General features: G+C 42.3%; 1 protein-coding gene across 1 annotated transcript in view; it reads left to right on the plus strand.

The window, feature by feature from the left end:
• Positions 1-6,778, plus strand: part of stradb (STE20 related adaptor beta) — a 50,316-nt gene extending 43,538 nt beyond the window's left edge. The window contains exons 11-12 of the mRNA XM_084319145.1: positions 1,145-1,187; positions 2,798-6,778. Coding sequence (XP_084175271.1) covers positions 1,145-1,187; positions 2,798-2,947 — 193 coding nt within the window. The 3' untranslated portion in view covers positions 2,948-6,778. The remainder of the gene's footprint in view (positions 1-1,144; positions 1,188-2,797) is intronic.
• The last annotated feature ends 15,551 nt before the right edge of the window (positions 6,779-22,329 follow it).

Genomic DNA, 22,329 nt, shown 5'->3' on the forward strand with positions numbered 1-22,329 from the left:
ACACGCACACAAACAAACAAACATACACAGACACGCACACAAACAAACATACACAGACACGCACACAAACAAACAAACATACACAGACATGCACACAAACAAACAAACATACACAGACACGCACACAAACAAACAAACATACACAGACATGCACACAAACATACACAGACACAGACACAAACAAACATACACAGACACAGACACAAACAAACATACACAGACACAAACACAAACAAACATACACAGACACAAACAAACATACACAGACACAAACAAACATACACAGACACAAACAAACATACACAGACACATACACAAACAAACATACACAGACACATACACAAACAAACATACACAGAAACGCACACAAACAAACAGACACAAACAAACATACACAGACACACACACAAACAAACAAACATACACAGACACATACACAAACAAACATACACAGACACACACACAAACAAACATACACGCACACAAACATACACATACACAAACAAACATACATACACAGACACGCACACACAAACAAACATACACAGATACGCACACAAACAAACATACACAGACACGCACACAAACAAACATACACAGACACATACACAAACAAACATACACAGACACAAACAAACATACACAGACACGCACACAAACAAACATACACAGACACGCACACAAACAAACATACACAGACACGCACACAAACAAACATACACGCACACAAACATACACAGACACGCACACAAACAAACAAACATACACAGACACGCACACAAACAAACATACACAGACACACACACAAACAAACATACACATACACACACACACAAACAAACATACACAGACACGCACACAAACAAACCCACACTTTCAATGGTCAGACTTTTAATTATCTTTATTTGACAAGTATTGTAAATAGCCCTCATGCAGGTATAGTATGACAGAATGTGATATTTAAGATAATATATCTTTATTTTCCATCAAATTAAATGGCCTTTTTCTTTTTTTTTACATTTTCAACATAGAATGAAAATTAATGAAGTAATTAAGGTAAAAAATCAAATCAACCCAACAATCGGAACACAAACAGCAATAAGTAATACATCATATTTCTGTTTGTGTTTGTGCTCCCGTCTAGACCATCTGCATCTGCGCTGTTGAGCCATGCCTTCTTCAAGCAGGTGGGTCTCTTCAGTCCATTCCATGTTCCTCTACAGTGCAGTCCATGTTCCTCTACAGTGCAGTCCATGTTCCTCTACAGTGCAGTCCATGTTCCTCTACAGTGCAGTCCATGTTCCTCTACAGTGCAGTCCATGTTCCTCTACAGTGCAGTCCATGTTCCTCTACAGTGCAGCTCTCCAGTGAGGTTAAGGTTAGGGTTAAAGCAACGGCTCAAATGTACTTCCACGTAGGTTATTTATCCACGTGGAACGGGCATTTATAGTTCCACACATCGTTTTTGCTCGTGTCTCCTCCAGACGAGAGCGGGGTAAATGCGGAAATGAGTGGCTCGATGGTAAGTGGGCCAATCACAGTGCTTGCTGTGCTACATTGCCCTACGAGAAGTAACATTTTGGGAGAGGTGTACGTAGCTGCTTGATCAACACTAGGGCCGGCTGTGCCGCCAGCATTCTCCCGTTTGAGTATAAATTAGACTTATAGGGCCACTTCACGTAAAACACAGATTTATTTTTCACATAATCTCACACATATCCCCAAGGCTCTCAACTGTTTTGCACACATTCATTTAGTTTGACAGTTGTTTGATAGTTAATGAGTTTAAATATCTCCTGCCGTGATGTCATTTGTGTTGTTTTTAATTTCAGCTCAATGGAATGATGTAGATGAAAAAATAAAGAAGGGTTGCAATAGGGATCGCTATTCTTTCATCTACGTCATTCCATTGAGCTGTAACTAACACAACACAAGGATTCAGTGTCCTCTGATGACATCACTGGTGGCCATAATTCAAACCCATTAACTCTCAATAACTAAATTATTGTATGTGTGCAAAACAATTGGGATGATGAACATGTGTGATATTATGTGCAAAATAAATCGGCGTTGCCCCTTTAAGTGTTAGGTTTATAAAAAGTAGGTAGGTTCTACACCCTCCCCAGGCCGACCGTGGGGCAATGCGCGCAACGACCAGGAAGGAAATTGGCATAACGACTAAATTGGGATGGGTGAAAAATACAGAAAGCCCAAAACTAAATGTAATAAATAATAATAAGGGGCGGCTACGTGGCGTAGTGGGCAAGGCGCTCGCCACGAATGCGGAGACGCTGGGCTCGCCTGTTCGAGCCCAGCGCTCCACATTGCTTTCAGTTTAGCTGGTCATTCATACTAATACATTGGCCGTATTAGGGGGTGGGAAACTGATGGGTGGGGATCGGGCGTTGTGGACAGCGACTCCTACAGGTCGGTTGGTGCGCCTGCGCAGTAGAATCAGGAAGTGTCGGGGGCAGCGTGAGCCTCCCACGCGTTACTCCTCGCCACTGAGAGATCGAGCTGCGCAGGTGAAAAGATGCGACTGCTGTTACCTCAAGTACCGGAGGGGACTTGTGCTATGTATGACTTAGTCCACATTGCAGCCGGCTTGTGGGAGGCAAGAAACAGCGTTCGTGACAGGGGAGGGTTGAATTGGATGATATGAAAATTGGGATGGGAGAAAAATATAGAAAATGGGAGAAAAAGTGGATAAAAAAAAAAAATAATAATAATAATAATAATAATAATAAACATGTACGAAACAGCTCAAATGATAAGTCGGGGCGACTTTGTGTTCCAGGTGAAGAGGCACGCGAGAGGCTCCTTCCTCGGCCTCATGTACCCAGCGGTGCCCCTCACCAGCCCGGAGGACCCCCCCGTGTCCCGTCCCCCGACTCCGTCCTGCCACGCCCCCACGTCCCCCACCGAGGTGGGCTGGGATTTTTCCTAACCCCCGACCCCCCCCTCCTCTGAATATCCAGAAACCTGCCAGTCGAGAGCCAAATTCAAGACAATCAAAGCAAAAGCAATGAGGCCAAAATTGTCCTGTGCTTTCCTTTTTAGCATTCACCTGACTTCCTGAGCCTTCCATTTTTGTAGTAGTTTTCTAGTTATAGTTATAGAAAAAGTTATAGTATATATATATAAATACATATATACATGGTTGGTGTTGAATGTGGGTTGGCCGGGTGACTGACTGTGAGTGCTGGATCAAAAGAAGCTCCTCTCTGAATCGTCCAATGAGGATGTTCCACAGCAGGAGGTGGCAGCCTATCAACAGGCGAATAACAGATGATTGACATGTATTGGTCCTGGTCGTGCCCCCGTGTCGCCGGAGGAAGATAGACAAAGCACTGGACTAGTAATACACACACACACACACACACACTTACACATGCTGCGGTAAAGAACAAACTTGTAAATGTGAAGTCTTATTGTATATTCATGGCGCGTTCATGGTGATGCTCGTAAAACTGCCAAACTGGTAACCGTCCCAAGTTTAATGTCGGAAAGTTGCAGCGCAACAGCAGAGCTAGTCGGGTGATTCAGTCAAACAATGATTCACTTTGAATCCAATTCTTTCAACAAAGTTTTATATTTTGACCTCGGTTTGGTACGGTTCAAATATCAGAGCTGTCAGTTTTAAAGATCCCTAACTAACTGTGTAGTCAAAGTCATGCCTCCAAGAGAAGTTAAATGTGCTATAGATAAACATTTGGCCACTAGATGTCGCACTAGAGCACCAGCATGTTTATCCTATCAGGTGCATTCCATGTGGGGAGATGGGAAATAAGGAGGAGGGCGTACATGACTGCAACAACATTCATTTTGAATTGATCATTTAAAAAAAGAAATGTATGGGGGAAACAATACTTTTATTCCGCACCTACTGCATTTAAAAATTGTAAAGCGATTTGAATAAAAGTGCTATATAAATGCACAATTTTATCATTTTTATTTGTATTATTATTATTTAAAAAAATTTAAACCTCTGGATTTTCTTCTTAAATTAAAAAGTATTACTCTACATAATATGTTATCTATAGCACCTTTAACTATAAGAGAACATTTTGAGTAGAGGGCATCTTTAATGCATCAATTAAATTAATTTGAAAACCTTAACACAAGGTCAAGGTTGGGTTACCCCTTTTGACCCAAACCTCCTCCCATAACTTCAGAAGCAAGATGCCGGTGTCCAGCGTTTGCTCACCTTCCTGATTTCCTTGACATGCACAAGGAAACTATAAAAGAAGGAAGGGTCATCATCATGTTACTGTGTAGCGCATGAACGCACATTGGTGCCAAGTGTGGAAACTTTCAGTTCGGCTGACATTGAGTTGAATGGGATCAGCCATCTCCTCGTTTATGACAGATGTCAGAATCATCTGCAATTTGTTACATTGTTAACTAGCTAATGTTTGATTTATTGATTCAACTACAGTGCAGTCCATGTACCTCTACACTGCATACCGTGTATATTTTGAATTTTAATACAGGCTTGAGGCTTCAATAGAACCAAAGTTGTGTGTGTGTACATTGCTGTGATCAAACAGAACCACAGAAGCAACTAGCTTTATCCTAGCGTATCTTTGCTAATGATGTTAGGGGTCAGAAGGGAGTACATCTCTGTAAAAAAAAAAATAGGGATTTCCGTTCAACATTGTTGAAGACTCCTGTGACTGCTAAGCACTTCTTGGTTGATTCCCTGAACTTCTCTGCCATGCATTTCTTTATTACCACAGCCCTACAAATGTACTGTAATTTAGCAAAAATAATACAAGTTACATTTTTATGTATTTTCAATCAGTGTCAATCTCAATTAATCACAACCAAGCCTGCAATGGATGCGTTATGAAAATGTTAACGGCTTAATCAATAGCCTATAATTTTTATTAGAATAGTTGAATATATGCAATGAAAGTCTTAACTCACCAAGTTACTTGTTGACCACATTATCTTTATAATTATATATGTTATAATAATAATTATTATTATAATTGTATTATCTTTTTTTCCAATGAACACTGATTTGAATTAATTTAGATTAATTTGATAGACTGATACAGTTGGAATTCTACATTCAATTCCACATGCCCTTTTACAACCCTGCAACCATGTTGGCTAGCTCCATGATACCTAACTCAACGAGTTGTATGTTGTAACTGACCTTTCACCTTTTGTCCTAACTAACTGTTTTATTTTTGTATACAAAACACCATGGAATGTCTAATTAATATATAATATATTATATATATAATACTTTCTACTACTTTCACTCCGGTGATTAACATGGTTGAGCTTGCTACCTTGGGATCTCATTGGCACTGACCTTTCACACCAAAACAAATGTTGGATGCCACCACCTCCTGGGTCAAGTATGAACATTTACCAGCTAACAGGTTTTTACAAGGAGCACCTGAACGCGTCATTAGACTGTGAAATGTGGGAGGGCAACATGGTTTCATCATAAAGGACTAATCGACCACAGGAAAAAAGGTACATAATGTATGTTATGTCATAGCCATAAGTAATATATTTGCATTTCGTATAGGCAAATCACGACGGAATCGAACCAACAATGATTGTGGTCGCAGGCGAGTGCTCTCACCTAAGCCTGATACAAATACAACAATACTATGATGATGATTTGTTTTAAAATGTAACAGTTATGGTTAAGATAGAAGATTAGGGTTAAGGTTATGGTTTGTTAAAGGTCCCGTGTCTTATGAATGGCCTTTTCCAGTGTTTAGCATTGTTTCCTATAGCAATGGGGACTGTGTCTCTAATTCTCATTTTGAGAATCAGTCTAGTCTCGAGTTCACGAGATCCTCCCTCACTCAACTAAACCATTCTGATTTGACTGTTTTACTCATGTGAGTAAGGCACTGGTTGTAGTCACCGCCCACAATCAACAATTCGCTCAACAACAGAGCGAGTGGAATTACTTCCTCAAGCGGGTTGACGGGCGTGGGTGGCGACAGAGAGCAGAGAACGAGTGAGCAAGAGGGAGAGAGAGAGATAGAGAGTGAGAGAGAGAGAGAGAGAGAGAGGTACACAAGCATTTACACACAACCTCCAGCCCCTCACGCGGGAGTGTGTGTGTAAATGTGTGTCCGCGCAGGGATGGAGCTTCTCCACTCGCATATCACTGTCAAAATATCGTTGCGCATGCTCCCATGTGCGCGCCTGTATTCCGATCCGTGCAATAATACTCACAGGGGTATACATTGTCATTTGAAACAAGTTACCAATGCATTGCCCCGCGGGATTATGCCTCCCGCGGCGAAATTAATTAGTAAATTAGTATCCCCCTCCTCTATCTCTCTATATCTCTTTCGGTCTGCCAGTGCAGACTGTGGGTGACTGTCACCCAAAGCACTTATGGGCGGAGCCCAGCCCAAAACAGCTTGAAATATTGAAGTGGAAAAATGCTGCTTTAGAGTAGTTGATTAGAAATACAAAACAATTCCATTTTTTGAAAAAAACTATACAGATGTGTTCCATAGACTCACAGGAATTGTTGCCCAAATAGTGGAAGGAATAGCAATGCATGTCCCCTTTAAAGTAACAGTGTGGTTAAGGTTAGGGTTTGGGTAAGGCCTAAGAAAAGTGTGTCTCAGTAGTCCTGAGGTAAAGGCACTTGCCTCCCATGCGAGCGCCCTGAGTTCGTTCAGGGGAACTCAAGCGCTTTATGAAAATATGTAATATACAATATGTACACATTGTACATTTTCATAAATACATCAATATATGGCTATAATATAACATACACCCCGTGGTCAATAAGTACTTTATTTACATATTTTAAGCGGGGGGGGGAGGGGGGGGGGCATCATGGTACAAAATGGGACGAGATGCAAATATTGGTTTTGAAATAAGGGAAACGGAGCAATACAGTATCTAGTATTCAATGTATAATATAGATTAGGATCAATCTGAGACAAAGTCAAACTTTTTCACTTACCAAGTGAAAAAGTGTTTTATGCCTGTGTGTGAGTAACGGGTGCCAACCAGCCTCCTGTACTGATCAATGGGGTTTGAAAAGCATTACTCAAGTCATTGCCGCTATATCAATACTAAGAAGAGAGCTGTTTGACTTTTTATGTTTTTGAAAGTAATGGTTTGATATCCCCATTGACTTGCACTAGGATTGCTAACAAATCCTAATGGAATGCCTATTTTGCCTCAATGTTGGAACGATTGGTGCAAATATTGGTTCCAAAAACAATGGTGTGTATGTGTATGTACTGTATGTGTTGATATGAAAAATATATCAACAGAAATGGTGTAAATTGGTGGTTTATTTTTGGATCTTGTAAACAAATCACAGTGGAACAGTGATACTGTGCTTTTCAGACGCACAAAATCAGGCGCTCTATTTCTGAAGGGATTGCTAATGGTTACTGGCAGCCATGTTGGAAGAAAGACAACTATTAAAACCTTCTGTGCATGGCCTCCATAGGAGGCTGGTGCCAGTTTCTCAGAAACAAAAACTCTAGTATTTAATTTTAATTTCCTTTATTTAAAAAAGGGAAAAATGATGCAAACACCATAAAAGGAGAGAGGAAGTTAGGAAGAGGAAAGACAGAAAAGATTAAATACTGTAGGTACGGACTGATTTATCTGTGATTAATTGTACTGTGTGACATCTGTGAGTTCCAGTACATATAAAACATGATAGCTGAATGAGCCTTATATAGATGTACTATAAACAACAAATGTGCATATTCAATTTCTTAAAAAATAAATAAAAACATTTTAGCAGGTAGTTATGATTTCAACCTTTTTGTGTCAAGAAAATTGATACATGTTAGTCTGTGGACCTCCATTTGATAAGACTTTGTCCCAGGGAACCCCATCTGATAAGACTTTGTCTCAGGGAACCCCATCTGATAAGACTTTGTCTCAGGGAACCCCATCTGATAAGACTTTGTCTCAGGGAACCCCATCTGATAAGACTTTGTCTCAGGGAACCCCATCTGATAAGACTTTGTCTCAGGGAACCCCATCTGATAAGACTTTGTCTCAGGGAAACCCATCTGATAAGACTTTGGGATGTTAGTTCAGAAATCCTTAGCCGTCTATACAGTAGTTGAGATGAATGAAAGTGAAACATATCAGAATAGTCTTACTCTCACTCTCAGTGGCGGACTCAGGCTGTTTGCAGGGCAGGGGTGAAAAGAAAAAAAGGGCACCATACTTCACAACATGGGACCCCATCAGTGAGCAAAAAGCTATGATGCGTCATGTATGGTGAAATAGTCTTCATCCTTGATTAAGATTAGAATAACAGACAATCCAGATTACAGTAATAGTATAACCACATGATAAAAACACACAGGGAACAATACACCTTTCAAATGTTTATTTCACCTCATTGTCATGGTGTTTGAAACTTAGATTTATCATGGTGTTTGAAAAGTAGATTATCATGGTGTTTGAAGGCCTAAACCATTGCTGCAATGGTACATTTCTCAATGCTAAAGATATCAGTGAGGAATATAAATATTTGGGAAACAAAATTTTAATATGGTCTGGGTTGAAAAATAGTTTTTAAAATTCTTTATCTTTTTCTATATTCTATATATATATACATGATATAAAACAGTTTAACAGTTAAAGTTAATTCGAGTGCCGTTGAGCTTCTTCTTTTCTCTCTCCTAACTCCTTCTCTCCTCCCCTTCTCTCCTCCTGCCCTCTCCTTCTGTCCTCCTATACTCCCATTCTCTCCTTCTCTCCTCCTGCCCTCTCCTTCTGTCCTCCTATACTCCCCTTCTATCCTCCTGTACTCCCCTTCTCTCCCCTTCTCTCCTCCTGCCCTCTCCTTCTGTCCTCCTATACTCCCCTTCTCTCCTTCTCTCCTCCTGCCCTCTCCTTCTGTCCTCCTATACTCCCCTTCTCTCCTTCTCTCCTCCTGCCCTCTCCTTCTGTCCTCCTATACTCCCCTTCTCTCCTCCTGTACTCCCCTTCTCTCCCATTCTCTCCTCCTGCCCTCTCCTTCTGTCCTCCTATACTCCCCTTCTCTCCTCCTGTACTCCCCTTCTCTCCTCCTATACTCTCTTTCTCTCCTCCTGTCCTCTCCTTCTCTCCTCATGTCTCTCCTCTATCTCTCCCTCTCTCTCTCCCTCCCCCCTCTCTATCTTCCCCATTCTCTCCATTAAACTTAAAGGTGCTATGCATTATAAATGTCATTTTTCAGTCTCTAGCATTGTATTATAGTAATAGGAGTTCGTATCAATGTGTTTTTGGGCCTAAATACTATATTGGCGAATTCCTCAGCTACAGCCCATCCCCTCTTTGCCTCTAGTAAATCAGGTCATGTTGATTTGACGACCTGGTGCACGTCACAGGGCGCTGTTTATAGCGCACGGTGATGTGATTGGCTCTGTGGTTTTAGTAATGCCCGCCTCCATTCTTGCTACCTGCAGGGTGGAAGGTTTGTCCAGAAGATCACTAATCAGCTGAAGCCTGATGCGGTTCCCTCGGTCTTCGACAGACAGACCGGCGTTAGCTCTCGGGACTCGGGAGCGATCGCTAGCTACTTAGCACCAGCCGGGGCCGGCGTTAGCAACCGGGAGCGTCGTTGAGCATTCAGCCTGCTGGCTACCTAGATCCACTTCAACCAGCGTCGCGGAGCATTCAGCCTGCTGGCTACACAGCTTGTCGGTGTGCTAATAGCCTCTGCAAGCTAACGGTAGCTGGCTCCAGGCTATTAGCACATCGACAAGCTGCTGGAGCTCCCGACGCTCGGCTGGTTGAAGTGGATCTAGGTAGCCAGCAGGCTGAATGCTCCGCGACGCTCCCGGTTGCTATCATGTGCAGGTCCTCTTCTCAGACCTGTGTGGCAAAGCACTGCACACGCATCATGCAAGCTACACATCGCTGCATGTTGATCAATGGTGGCCCACTCGGTGCATCACAGTGGGCTACTATTGTGCTAACAACAACCGCGGTGTCCGGCTTGTCGGCCGGCATGAGTGCTCGATTTGGGGTGGTTCTCTCCTCCTTGTGTGCCCCCGTTCTCGCGGGTGTCCTGCCGGGGAGCTTGTGGACGCGACAACAGCGGCGGCCGTAGCGTTAGTTAGCTCATAGCTATTGTGTACCACTAGCGTTACGGCGGGCTCGAGCACCCTACGGCTGCCGCCGTTGTCGCGTCCATGGGCTTCCCGGCAGGGTACCCGTGGGGACGGGGGTGTACAGAGAGGAGAGAACCATTTTGTGTCGGGCGTGCATGCCGGCCAGCGAGCCGGACGTCGGGATATGTTGTTAGCACAATAGCTACCAAGCTAAGCTATGTTAGCTTCTAACGGTGTATACACAATATGTACAACGACACAATGATTTACATTATTACAAATATGGTAACGTGGTTGTGGCTTTTACAAATAGTGGTAACATATATATAGATAGACAGTACTGCTACATCTCTATATTTATGACATACCATATTTGTATTGTTACAGTACTGCTCAGTACTGCTATGATGGAGACCAGAGAAAGACTTTCGTCTTGTTTACATCAGGGTCCCCCAATTTCAATTCATGGTAACATATTATATATATATAGATAGACAGTACTGCTACATCTCTATATTTATGACATACCATATTTGTATGTAACCTGAAACCTAATCTCTGACGGGGAGATGGGCGGAGCTATTTGGTGGGTGGCTGTCACTCAAAGTCTGGGTGGAGCCAAGCCAATAATAGCCTGCTTTCATGAGGCTGAAAAATGCTGGTTTTGAGTACAAGATTAGAAATATAAAACAATGATTATTTTTGGAATAAAAATTACAGATGTGTTACATAGACTCACAGGAAGTGTGTAAAGTTGCCCAAATAGTGCTAGGAATAGCAGTGCATAACCCCTTTAATATATTGTACCTGGATACTGGCTGGATCAGTGGGATATTTTAATGGCAACAGGAGAGCATTCAAGTTATTTGTTGTTGTGTCGTTAATCATCATTTTCATCCTTGCTTTCTTTAGCATCTCCATGACCATCTTTATCATCATTTCTCTCCATAGCATCATCTGCATTCTCTCTTTCCTCAACTTCTTCATAATTTCTCTCTATATAATCATCTGCATTTTCTCTTGCCTCCACTTCTTCATAATTTCTCTCCATATAATCATCTGCATTTTCTCTTTCCTCCACTTCTTCACCATCTCTCTTCCTGATATCATCATTTCCCTCTTGAATATCTCCATCTTCATTGTCTGTACTGTCTTTATCTTTATCTAATATTTGTTTTATAATAGTAATATAATTGTACTGTATATAATATTCCTACTGTAGCCTACAATGTCATAATTGTATTAAAAAATAATATGTCATATAGCACCACTAGCCCTCTTGCCTTGATTGGAATAAAAAGGATCTATGGTTGGTCAATTTAAATGTTTAAGACACGTTTTTCTGTCCAAAATAAGCATTATTGACCATGTTAGCACCAGATTCTCAGTTATAATCCAAACTATGGCTCTCTGCGACAAGCGTGTACACGTAGCTAGTAGTGAGGACTTACAAATACATACCTGTATCCTTATCTCCTCCCTTACTATTGTTGCTTTGGACCCAATTTTTCAAAGAGAAGCTGCCTCTCGCAGCATTTTTCAGCTGCTTTTTAATATTCTTCCGATTTCTTTCTCTTATTGGGATTCTGTAATCATAGAATATATGCCAATGCTAAACCCACTTTTAAATTTACTACCACTCTTATTAAGTTAGCTTTAAAAAGCAATTCACACTGAACTTTAAAGTGCTATGGGTATATTTTGTGCAAATAGTCCTAAAATAATTTGTACACTTTATTTCTAAATTGAGAACACAGGTTAGCATAGAATCAGCTAAGCAAGGTACCTCCATCTGCCCTTCCCCAAAGGTCCGCAACCTGGGCGTTATCCTGGACTCCACCCTTTCCTACCAAGCCCATGTCATTTCCGTCACCAAATCCGCCTTCTTCCATCTCAGAAATATCTCTAGACTCCGACCATCACTTTCCGACTCCACAGCTGAGACCCTCATCCATGCCTTTGTCACCTCCTGCCTGGACTACTGCAACAGGGTCCTGTCCGGGGTCCCAAGCAAAACCCTGGACAGGCTCCAGTATGTTCAAAATTCAACTGTCAGGGTTCTAACCCGCACCAAACCCTGGCAGCACATCACCCCCACCCTCATCCACCTCGACTGGCTCCCCATCAAATCCTGCATCACTTACAAAACCCTCCTGCTCACCTACAATTCCCTCCATGCTCTGGCACCTCAGTACCTCACTGACCTCCTCCACCCCTATACTCAGTCACGGTCCCTGCGATCCACGGACACTGGTCAGCTCTCCATCCCCCGAACCAGACTGCGGACCTTCGGGGACAGAGCTTTCAGTGTGGCTTGCAGTGTACATAAAATCACTTGCAGTGTACATACATTTAGTAATGCATAATTGGTCAAACAAACTCAATCTTTGCAACTTCAAAGAAAGCTTGATGTATTACCTATACCTCACACACAGCATGCAATAGGATGCAGGGTTACAGCTCAGACTGCATTAAGCGCTCTGGCATCTGAACATTCAAGAGGGGATGTGTCTAAAACTGAAAACTTAAATGGATGGAATATTGTAGTGACAGGGCTGCTCAGAGTTGTAGCTAACACTTTTGCGTGACATTATTTAACCGTCGGGGCACATGGTCAAGTTTAGACCATTGGAAGGGCACCAATGGGCACGTCCTCTAATTTTCGCCACTCAAAAGGGCATTTTAGCGTGATGTTTTCAACTGTGGGGGCACATGGTCAAATTTAGACCATTGGAGGGGCACATCCTCTAGATTTTTCACTCAAAAGGGCACTTTTGCGTGATGTTTTTCAACTGTGGGGGCACATGGTCAAGTTTAGACCATTTGAAGGGCACCAATGGGCACGTCCTCTCATTTTTGCCACTCAAAAGGGCACTTTAGCGCAATGTTTTCAACTGTGGGGACACATGGTCAAGTTTAGACCATTGGAAGGGCACCAATGGGCACATCCTCTAGTTTTTGGCACTCAAAAGGGCACTTTAGGTGTAGCGCAATGTTTTCAATTGTGGGAGCACATGGTCAAGTTTAACCATTGGAGGGGCATGTCCTCTCATTTTCACCACCCAAAAGGGCACTTTAGCGCAATGTTTTCAACTGTGGGGGCACATGGTCACGTTTAACCATTAGAGGGGCACCAATAGGGCACATCCTCTCGCCCCCCCCCCCCCCCCCCCCCTGAGTCCGCCAGTGCTCGCTCTTATATATTGACTCACTTCTAGTGAATGAAATAGTGACATTAAACTATTATTAACTAGTTAACTATTATTATTATAAACTACTATCCAGTTCATATATCAACTTATACTATCCAGTTCGTTTTTATATAATTTAGCTAGCTCGCCAACGTTACTGTGATTAAAGCTAACTTAAAAAAAAAAATTTTTTTTAAATTGCCCATTTCTAAATCGTCTCGTTTAAAACAAATAAAGCATGAACATTTGAATGGTGTACCTTTCTGTGCGTATTCATCCACAATCTATAGCTCAACATGAAAATATTCGCAATTAATCGCAAAATAATTACGTTACTTGAATTTTATTTCAACCAAAAATGCTTAAACAATAATGTTAGTGATAGAAGGGAACTCATTTTGTACAAAAATGAAAAGCTTGCCAATGTTCACGAGGCAGAATTGTTATGTCGTATATTCTATACAATACCTAAGGTTATTTACAGCACAATGAGGTTGTTATCTGGAAGGAGGAAAAGATCACAGAGTGATAGAAACTGGTCTCCTCCCCTGACTTAGTCAGATGAGAAATAACTTGTGTAGCCAGACAAAAGAGGAACTTATGGTCCAAACTCATTTATTTGCCGAGCGGCCAAAGGTGGATAAGCAATCAGGTACGTACAGGAATTATTCATCATAAGACATGATTGTACAAAAGGGTTGATGAGGTTTACATAATCAAATAGCCCAGACACGGTGGCTCTTCACATCAAGACAGTTTTGCACATAAAAGAAGTCATGTTATGTAAATGAAACGAGAATGTACTGAGCAATACACATGGGTACAACCTGGTCTAAGGTAGGAATCTGTACATGTTACTCTAACCAACAATAATGAGTCCATGATTCTACTCACATGTATAACAGCACATTCTCTGGTGGTGGGTGGAGGCTCAGCCTGACCCCCTGGGGTAGGGTGTGTGGCTGGCCTCCCTACTAACTGTACTGATCCAATACTTATAGGTTAAATGACCTCACTATTCTTAAACTAGTTCAACCAATCACAAGTATCTAAAAACAGGCGGTCTTCTTGTTCCCCAACATGTCCTTGTCGTGTGGTTGCCTGCAGCAGCAGGGGGGGCCGTGGTATGTTGATGAGTTTGGCATCTTCTCCCCCCAAGAGAGAATGAATTGGCAGTTGAACACTAGAACCGTTTCTAATTGGTAGTTTTAATGTAATGAGTTACATCTATATTCAGCATTAAACCAATGTGGCGTTGTCCATATTTTAATACCAGATTTCCTATATAAAGTATATTGAATTAATAGTTCCTTGGTTTTGTCCCAAACAGTTTTAGCTTCTAGCAAGCTTTACAACTAGAGTGAAATAGCTTTATTACTTAACCAGTTTGACATTCCTAAATGGTATACCAATCTTCTTTGTTCTAATTCCAATATTGTTCTTCATTCTAATCTAATATAATGTAATTATATTTAGCCAGTTTGTGCTGGTCTCCTGTTAGCAGGGTGAGTGACCGTCCCCTCTGTGGGGTGTGACCTATATTTACATAGTCTTGGTTCTCCCCTAACTACATCTGCCAGCGTGGGGGTTGGGAATGTCCGTCCAACACCAATAATATCACCCTTGGCCAAGCCCTGCTCCCACACCATGACTCTCTAATTATTCACACATATTAGTTATGAAATTCAATGTCAATGTTACCACAGTTACAATAGCCGATAATCCATTTTCCCAAAGATAAATCCCTATACTAAAATGGGGGACCCTGGTGTAAACAAGACGAAAGTCTTTCTCTGGTCTGCATCCCCTTAACAATTGTATGTATTGAGCTGTACTGTACTGTACCCATTCTGCAATCTGTTAATAAAGTTTTCAATCAATCAATCAATACGGGTGGCGTCTATGCCTTCTACAAAGCTGTTCGGTTTCCGGGTTCCTCTGATTGGCCACTAAGCCCACGTGACCCTACGCTAGCACCCCCCCCTTATCGCCGCCAGTTATCGCTTACGCCCGTGCATGCGCATGAGCCGAGACAAGCCCCTTCAATGACAGAGCTCTCATATTTGCGAATGCATAAACTATATCTTAAATTATGACTATGTGTCTAATATGGCCGTCGCTTATCAATGACTTGTTTTGTTTACATCAGGGTGAACGCTGTTGCATTCGCAAATATGAGAGCCATGCAATACGCAGCTCCAGTTAACCTAATTTATACCGTAACGAATCATTAAAAAAATACCGTTAACTGGAATATGTTGTTTCTTTACATGTTGGATTATGTAATTGGTTTGTCATGACAAACCAATAAAAAATCGCTACTTTTACGCTGCCACCACCCACTTCAATGACAGAGCTCTCATATTTGCGAATGCATAAACTATATCTTAAATTATGGCTGTGTTTAATATGGCGTCGCTTATTGATTGATTGATTGATTGAAAACTTTATTAACAGATTGCAGAATGGGTACAATACAGTACAGCTCAATACACACAATTGTTAAGGGGATGCAGACCAGAGAAAGACTTTCGTCTTGTTTACATCAGGGTCCCCCATTTTCAATTCATCAGGACATATATGACATACAGATAGTCAGTACTGCTACATCTATACATTTATGACATACCAGATTTGCAAATACAGTACTGTTTGTGATACAGAAGGAGTCAGGAAAAGGGAGTATATACATTTGACGTAGAAACTGTACATTGGAGGAGGTTGGGTGGGGGGGGGTTGGGTACACTGGGATATTGACAACCATACTGGGTAATCTACATTGGAGGTGGGGGGGGGGGGCACACTGTATATACAAGCAAAACTGTACATTGGGGGGGGGGGGAGACACTGTACAAACAAACAAAATTGTACATTGGACTATTGACAAAACCATACTAGGTAAATGACTGTACATTGGAGGGGGTTGGGTTAGGATATTTACAGGGGCCAGTGTTGAATTGCAGTCTCCCGTAGGTGTCCCTTGAGAGAGGTTTTGAAAGTGGGTAGTGATCCACATTCCTTTACAGCTTTGGGTAGGGCGTTCCACATTGATGTGGCATAATTGCGAAACGTGTTTAGTCCCTTATTTGAGCCGAATCTGGGTTTAACATGATTTGTGGAGCTCCCTCTGGTGTTGTGATCGTGGTATTCACTGACCTTTGGGAAGTATTTTGACATGTACATGGGTACCTTGGTCGTGTAGTGTATCTTGTAGACCAGGCCCATTGCAAGTTGCTGTACTCTGTCGTCTACTCTAAGCCATCCTAGGTTGTCAAAGTGGGCAGGGGTGAGGTGGGTTCTAGGAGTAAGGTCAAGCAGTAGTCTGACCAGTTTGTTTTGAGATGTTTGTAATTTTGTTTTTAGCGCCTTTGAGGTGCTTTGGTACCATGAGGTGCAAGCATAGTCGTAGTACCCCTGAATGAGTGCTCCTGCCAGAGTCTTCAGGGTATTCTTGTTTACCAGAGAGGAGATCCGGTACAAGAATCGAGTTCGTTGGTTGACTTTTTTTATTACATTGGATGCCATTTTGTCACAGGAGAGATTAGCCTCTAGGATGGAACCCAGGTAGGTAATTTCATCTTTCCTTGTGACAATATTGTCACCCACTGTAACTGAGAAGCCGTCGGTCTTGCTGAGTTTGTTATTTGAACCGAAGAGAATGGACTCTGTTTTGCCCATGTGTAATGATAGTTTGTTATCAGCGAGCCATATGCAGATTCTGCCTAGTTCCGAGCTGAGGGTTTTTTCAACCTGTAACTTGTTCTTGTCAGAGACCAGCAGGGCTGAGTCGTCCGCAAACAGGAACAAGTTGCAGTCACAAGCTGACGACATGTCATTTGCATAAATTAGGAACAGTAGCGGTCCTAGTATGCTTCCTTGTGGAACACCACAGCTCACTGTGAGGGGGGGGGATAGGGTACCGTTTACCTCCACCATCTGTTCCCTCCCCTCAAGGTAGGATTGCATCCAGCTCACTGATAGACTATCAAAACCAATTGCTTTTAGCTTGTCAATCAGAATGGAGTGATTGACCGTGTCAAAGGCCTTTTGTAGGTCCAGCATGACCATGCCGCAGTATTTGCCTGCGTCCACCTCTTGTTTGATGTGGTCATTCAAATAGAGAAGGCATGTGTCAATGAGTGGGATGTTCTGAAGCCAGATTGGAATTCGTAGATTAGATTTTTTTCCGCTAGGTACTTTTCGACCTGTTCGTAGACTATTTTTTCCATGACTTTCGAGATGGAGGTGAGAATAGAAACAGGGCGGTAGTTGCCTGGGTCTAATTTGCTGCCCTTTTTGTGCAGAGGGGTCACCCTCGCAATTTTGAAGTCCTTGGGGACGTGTCCCTGTTTTATGGAGAGGTTTATTATGTGTGTGATGATTGGGGTGATGGCGGCTGCTGAGTCTCTGAGGAATTTGGAAGGGATGTTGTCGTGGCCAGTGGCCTTGTTAGGTTGGAGGGCGCTCAGTTTATTGAGTACCTCATCTGTTGTTACCATTTCCAGCTTGAAGTCGCCCTTGCGGACCCCTAGGTTTTTGTAGTAAGCTACTATGTGTTCTACCCCATAAAGCCCTGAGTGGGAGGGTAGTTTGTTTACCAGTGTTGTGGCTATGTTTGTGAAGAAAATGTTTAAGTAATTGGCTACATCCAGCTTGTCTGTGATGAGCGTGTTGTCCGTTTTTATGTTTATGTTTGAGAATCTGGTTTTAAGTTTTTTTACTGCATCCTAGTTGATTATTGAGTAATTTCCAAAGTTCACGTGGTTTGTTTTTGTTTTCCTCAGTTTTGTCATTGATGAAATTCTTTTTTGCAGTTTTGATCATGGAGTTTACGTCGTTTCTTAGTCTGTTTCTTTCTAGTTTGAGTTCAGTCACGTGGGCTTGGAGTTCACTGCTCGTGCTTTTAGTAAGCTTTGACTGACTTTTACGAAACTCAGAGCATTTTTTGTCTCTGGTTTTCATAGCGGCCAGTATTTCGGAGTGCATCCATGGCTCAGCGCGATTTTTTACCCTGGTGGTTCTTAGGGGGGCCATGTCGTTTAGTATTGTTGAGAATTTGGTTTTGAAACCAAGCCATGTTTCTTCAACCAGTGTACCATTGAGTTCATCTGACCAGTCCAGACTCTCCAGTTCAAGGTTGAAGGCCTCGCTAGAGTAGGTTTTGAGGTCTCTAGATGTGACTGTTTTGTGGCAGCCAGCCTTTTGTTTTAGTTTTTTGCGGGTACAGAATATCATATAATGATCACTTAACCCGCATGCTATAACCCCTTTATTGGAGATCTTGGACTTGTCGGAGGTCAGAATGAGGTCAATGGTAGTCTGAGTTGATTCATTATCAATTTATCAATTGACAGAGCTCTCATATTTGCGAATGCAACAGCGTTCACCCTGATGTAAAGTAGCGATTTTTTATTGAAACCAATTACATAATCCAACATATGTGTAAAGAAACAACATATTCCAGTTAACGGTATATTATTTTAATGATTCGTTACGGTATAAATTAGGCTAACTGGAGCTGCGTATTGCTGGCTCTCATATTTGCGAATGCAACAGCGTTCACCCTGATGTAAACAAAACAAGTAATTGATAAGCGACGGCCATATTAGACAAATAATTTAAGATATAGTTTATGCATTCGCAAATATGAGAGCTCTGTCATTGAAGGGGCTTGTCGCGGCTCATGCGCGGGTGTAAGCGATAACTGGTGGCGATAAGGGGGCGTGCTAGCATAGGGTCACGTGGGCTTAGTGGCCAATCAGAGGAACCCGGAAACCGAACAGCGTGGTAGAAGGCATAGACGCGTCTATACTTTCCGTAGCCGCATTTCTGGCAGACGCTCTCTGATTGGCCGACGTCAGTTTCTACACTGGTTAAGCTTAGGCAATCTTCGAAGTTGGTTAAGGTTAGGCAAGTTCTTTCGACGGTTAAGCTTAGGCAGTCTTTCGAAGTTGGTTAAGGTTAGAGTTTGTCTTAGAGCATGGCGATAGAACGCCAGGTAGTTTGCAGGCTGTTTGACGTGGAAATGGGCAAAGAACACAGCTCGTCACGCTATTGGGCGCACATGTCACACAGTGGCGGACTGGCCATCGGGACGTTCGGGACGAATCCCGATGGGCCGGAACCAAAGTGGGCTGGTCCAAAAAAAAAAAAAAAATTAATTTTTTATACTTTTTTTTTAACTTTTTTTTTTTTAAACTTTTTTTTTGGGCCAGTGTGTGGGCCAGTGTGTGGGCCACTAATGTGGGCCGGTGTGTGGGCCAGTGTGTGGGCCAGTGTGTGGGCCAGTGTGTGAGTCGGTGTGTGGGCCACTAATGTGGGCCAGTGTGTGGGCCGGTGTGTGGGCCAGTGTGTGAGTCGGTGTGTGGGCCACTAATGTGGGCCAGTATGTGGGCCGGTGTGTGGGCCGGTGTGTGGGCCAGTATGTGGGCCAGTCTGTGGGCCGGTGTGTGGGCCGGTGTGTGAGTCGGTGTGTGGGCCACTAATGTGGGCCAGTGTGTGTGCCGGTGTGTGGGCCAGTGTGTGGGCCAGTGTGTGGGCCGGTGTGTGCGCCGGTGTGTGGGCCAGTGTGTGGGCCAGTGTGTGGGCCAGTGTGTGGGCCAGTGTGTGGGCCGGTGTGTGCGCCGGTGTGTGGGCCAGTGTGTGGGCCGGTGTGTGGGCCAGTGTGTGGGCCGGTGTAGTGTGTGGGCCGGTGTAGTGTGTGGGCCAGTGTGTGGGCCGTATGTGGGCCGGTGTGTGGGCCATTATGTGGGCCGGTGTGTGGGCCAGTGTGTGGGCCGGCAATAAAACAATAAACAAGTTGCATAAACTAAATCAGATTAAAAATGATCACAGTTCTGGTTTGCCTTAAGATGCAGTTTAAGATGGGTCTTGAACATGGAGTATGTAGGGCACTCTCTAATCACAACTGGTAGGCTATTCCAGTAGTTACCACTTTTAACAGAGAACACAGTTTTTGCAATGGTAGTATACCGAAAAGGCACCTTACAGTCCCCTCTACTGATGGCCCTGGTGGTAATGCCAGTGTCTGCTTTCTGTTGGATGAACTCATTCAATGGGGGAGGGGCAAGTCCACGCAGAACCTTGTACATGAAGCAAGTATATTTGAAAACTTGGAAATTCTCGAAACTTAGCATGTTATGTTTTTTTAAAACATTACAGTGATGAAATGAAATTGGTTTCCTATCAAATACTTTTATGGCTTTTTTGTAGAGTAATTCTATTGGTGTAAGAGTAGTGACATATGAAAGAGACCAGTTGATAAAACAGTACTCGATGTGTGATAAAATCATTGAATGCAGAAACATCCTTGCAGCATTAACTGGCAGGCAGGGCCTGATCTGCCTGAAGTTTTCGATGTTAAACTTGACTGTGTTTGTCACTTTCTTCACATTACTTTTTGAAGGTCAATGTAGAGTCCAATGTGACCCCAAGATACTTGAATTAATGTACAATGTCCAGCTCCGCCTCTCCCAGAAACACATTAGAGTGAGTGACCTCTACTGGTGACTTTGTGAACATCATACACACTGTTTTCTTGGTGTTAAGTGAAAGACATGCTTTTGTTAGCCAGTCTTGAATGAGACATGAGACATCAGTGAATGAGATTCACGTTTCCTCCCAACCGCGAGTAGGCCTAGAAGCGCAGAAATGGAGAATGCAAAAAAAGAAAGGGTGGAGCTGAAAAAGCTAGAATTGCTAGTAAAAGACGCAGAACAATGTTCTAAAATTACAGACATGTTTAGTAGAGGAAGGGCTGGCGTTAGAGTAGCTGCTGCTGCTAATGATGATGAAGTTCAAGTGGAAGGAACCAACAGTAACATGACAGGTGCGTGCAGTAGCCTAGTGCATATTCTACTGTTGGTGTGTGCCGGTTCATGGGGGCTAGCTAGCCTATACTAGTTCTTGCAGTGATTTCAGTCATTCTATTACAAGACAATGTGCTTTCCGTATTCCTGATTCCTTACAGCACGTGGACGTAAATAGTCGTGACTCGTGACGTTTTTTCTCTGACTAAAAGTTTAGTTAGCAATGTTAGGACTAGTGCCCACCACAGCATCAGAAGCTAAAGTGCTAACCTAGAGAGCCAATCAGAACCTAGGACGGGCTGCAAATTAATTGGCTACTAATATTATAATAGTAAATACTAAAATAAAATACTATTATGTTCCCTTTCAAATTTTCATGTTGATATAATATTGGTAATCTAATTGATTGAATTGATTAGTTGCCATTTTACATGCTTAAATAAGATGTACCTTAGAATTCCCAACAGTTAGCCATGTTCTCGATTAGTCTCATCTACATGTTTGTAGATAACCACAGCTAACTAGCTTAAGCTAACAACTAGGTCAACTACTACCCCGTAGTTAAACAAATGTGATTGCATATAACAGCTAACTGCTACAGCTAAGTTGGTAGTTAGCCTATTCATTAATGTTGAATGTATTTATGAAGGTTGTTGATGGTGGTTGGCGCTGAATAGCAGACATGATTCCGTCAGTCTGCCACAGGAAAGCTGTGTTTGCTGATGCTGCTCACGACCACCAGTAGCGTATGACTGTGTGAGTGTGAATGCTTGATGGTTTCTGTGAAGCGCTTTGTGGAACAATGCTGATATACAGTTAAGAATGAGTAATTCGCTTTTGGTTTTTAAGAAAATGGTTTGTAAAGCTATTTTTGAAAACTACAAGGGTGAATAATACTGTTTTTTTTTTGCTATTTTCTTTTAGAATACTGTTTTGGAGTCTTAATTTTTTAAATTTTTGTTAAGAATATAGGACAGGCATAGGCTATATAAGCATTGCTTCAGTCTGTACCTTCTCAGTCACTGTAAAATCAAATATTGTTAAATGATGGTGTATATTGTATTGTGTGAGATGATGACTGAATAAACTACTACTACTACTACTACTACTACTACTACTACTACTACTACTACTACTACTACTACTACTACTACTTTGGGTGTTTTCAAAAGGCTGAAAAACGCTGTATGAATTCAAGCCATTATTATTGATTGGTGATGTTCTTCTTATGCAGTTGACTCTGAGGAAAGAGAGAGC

This window comes from Notolepis coatsorum (assembly GCF_963971535.1).
Source record: "Notolepis coatsorum genome assembly, chromosome: 1".
NCBI classification, from domain to species: domain Eukaryota; kingdom Metazoa; phylum Chordata; class Actinopteri; order Aulopiformes; family Paralepididae; genus Notolepis; species Notolepis coatsorum.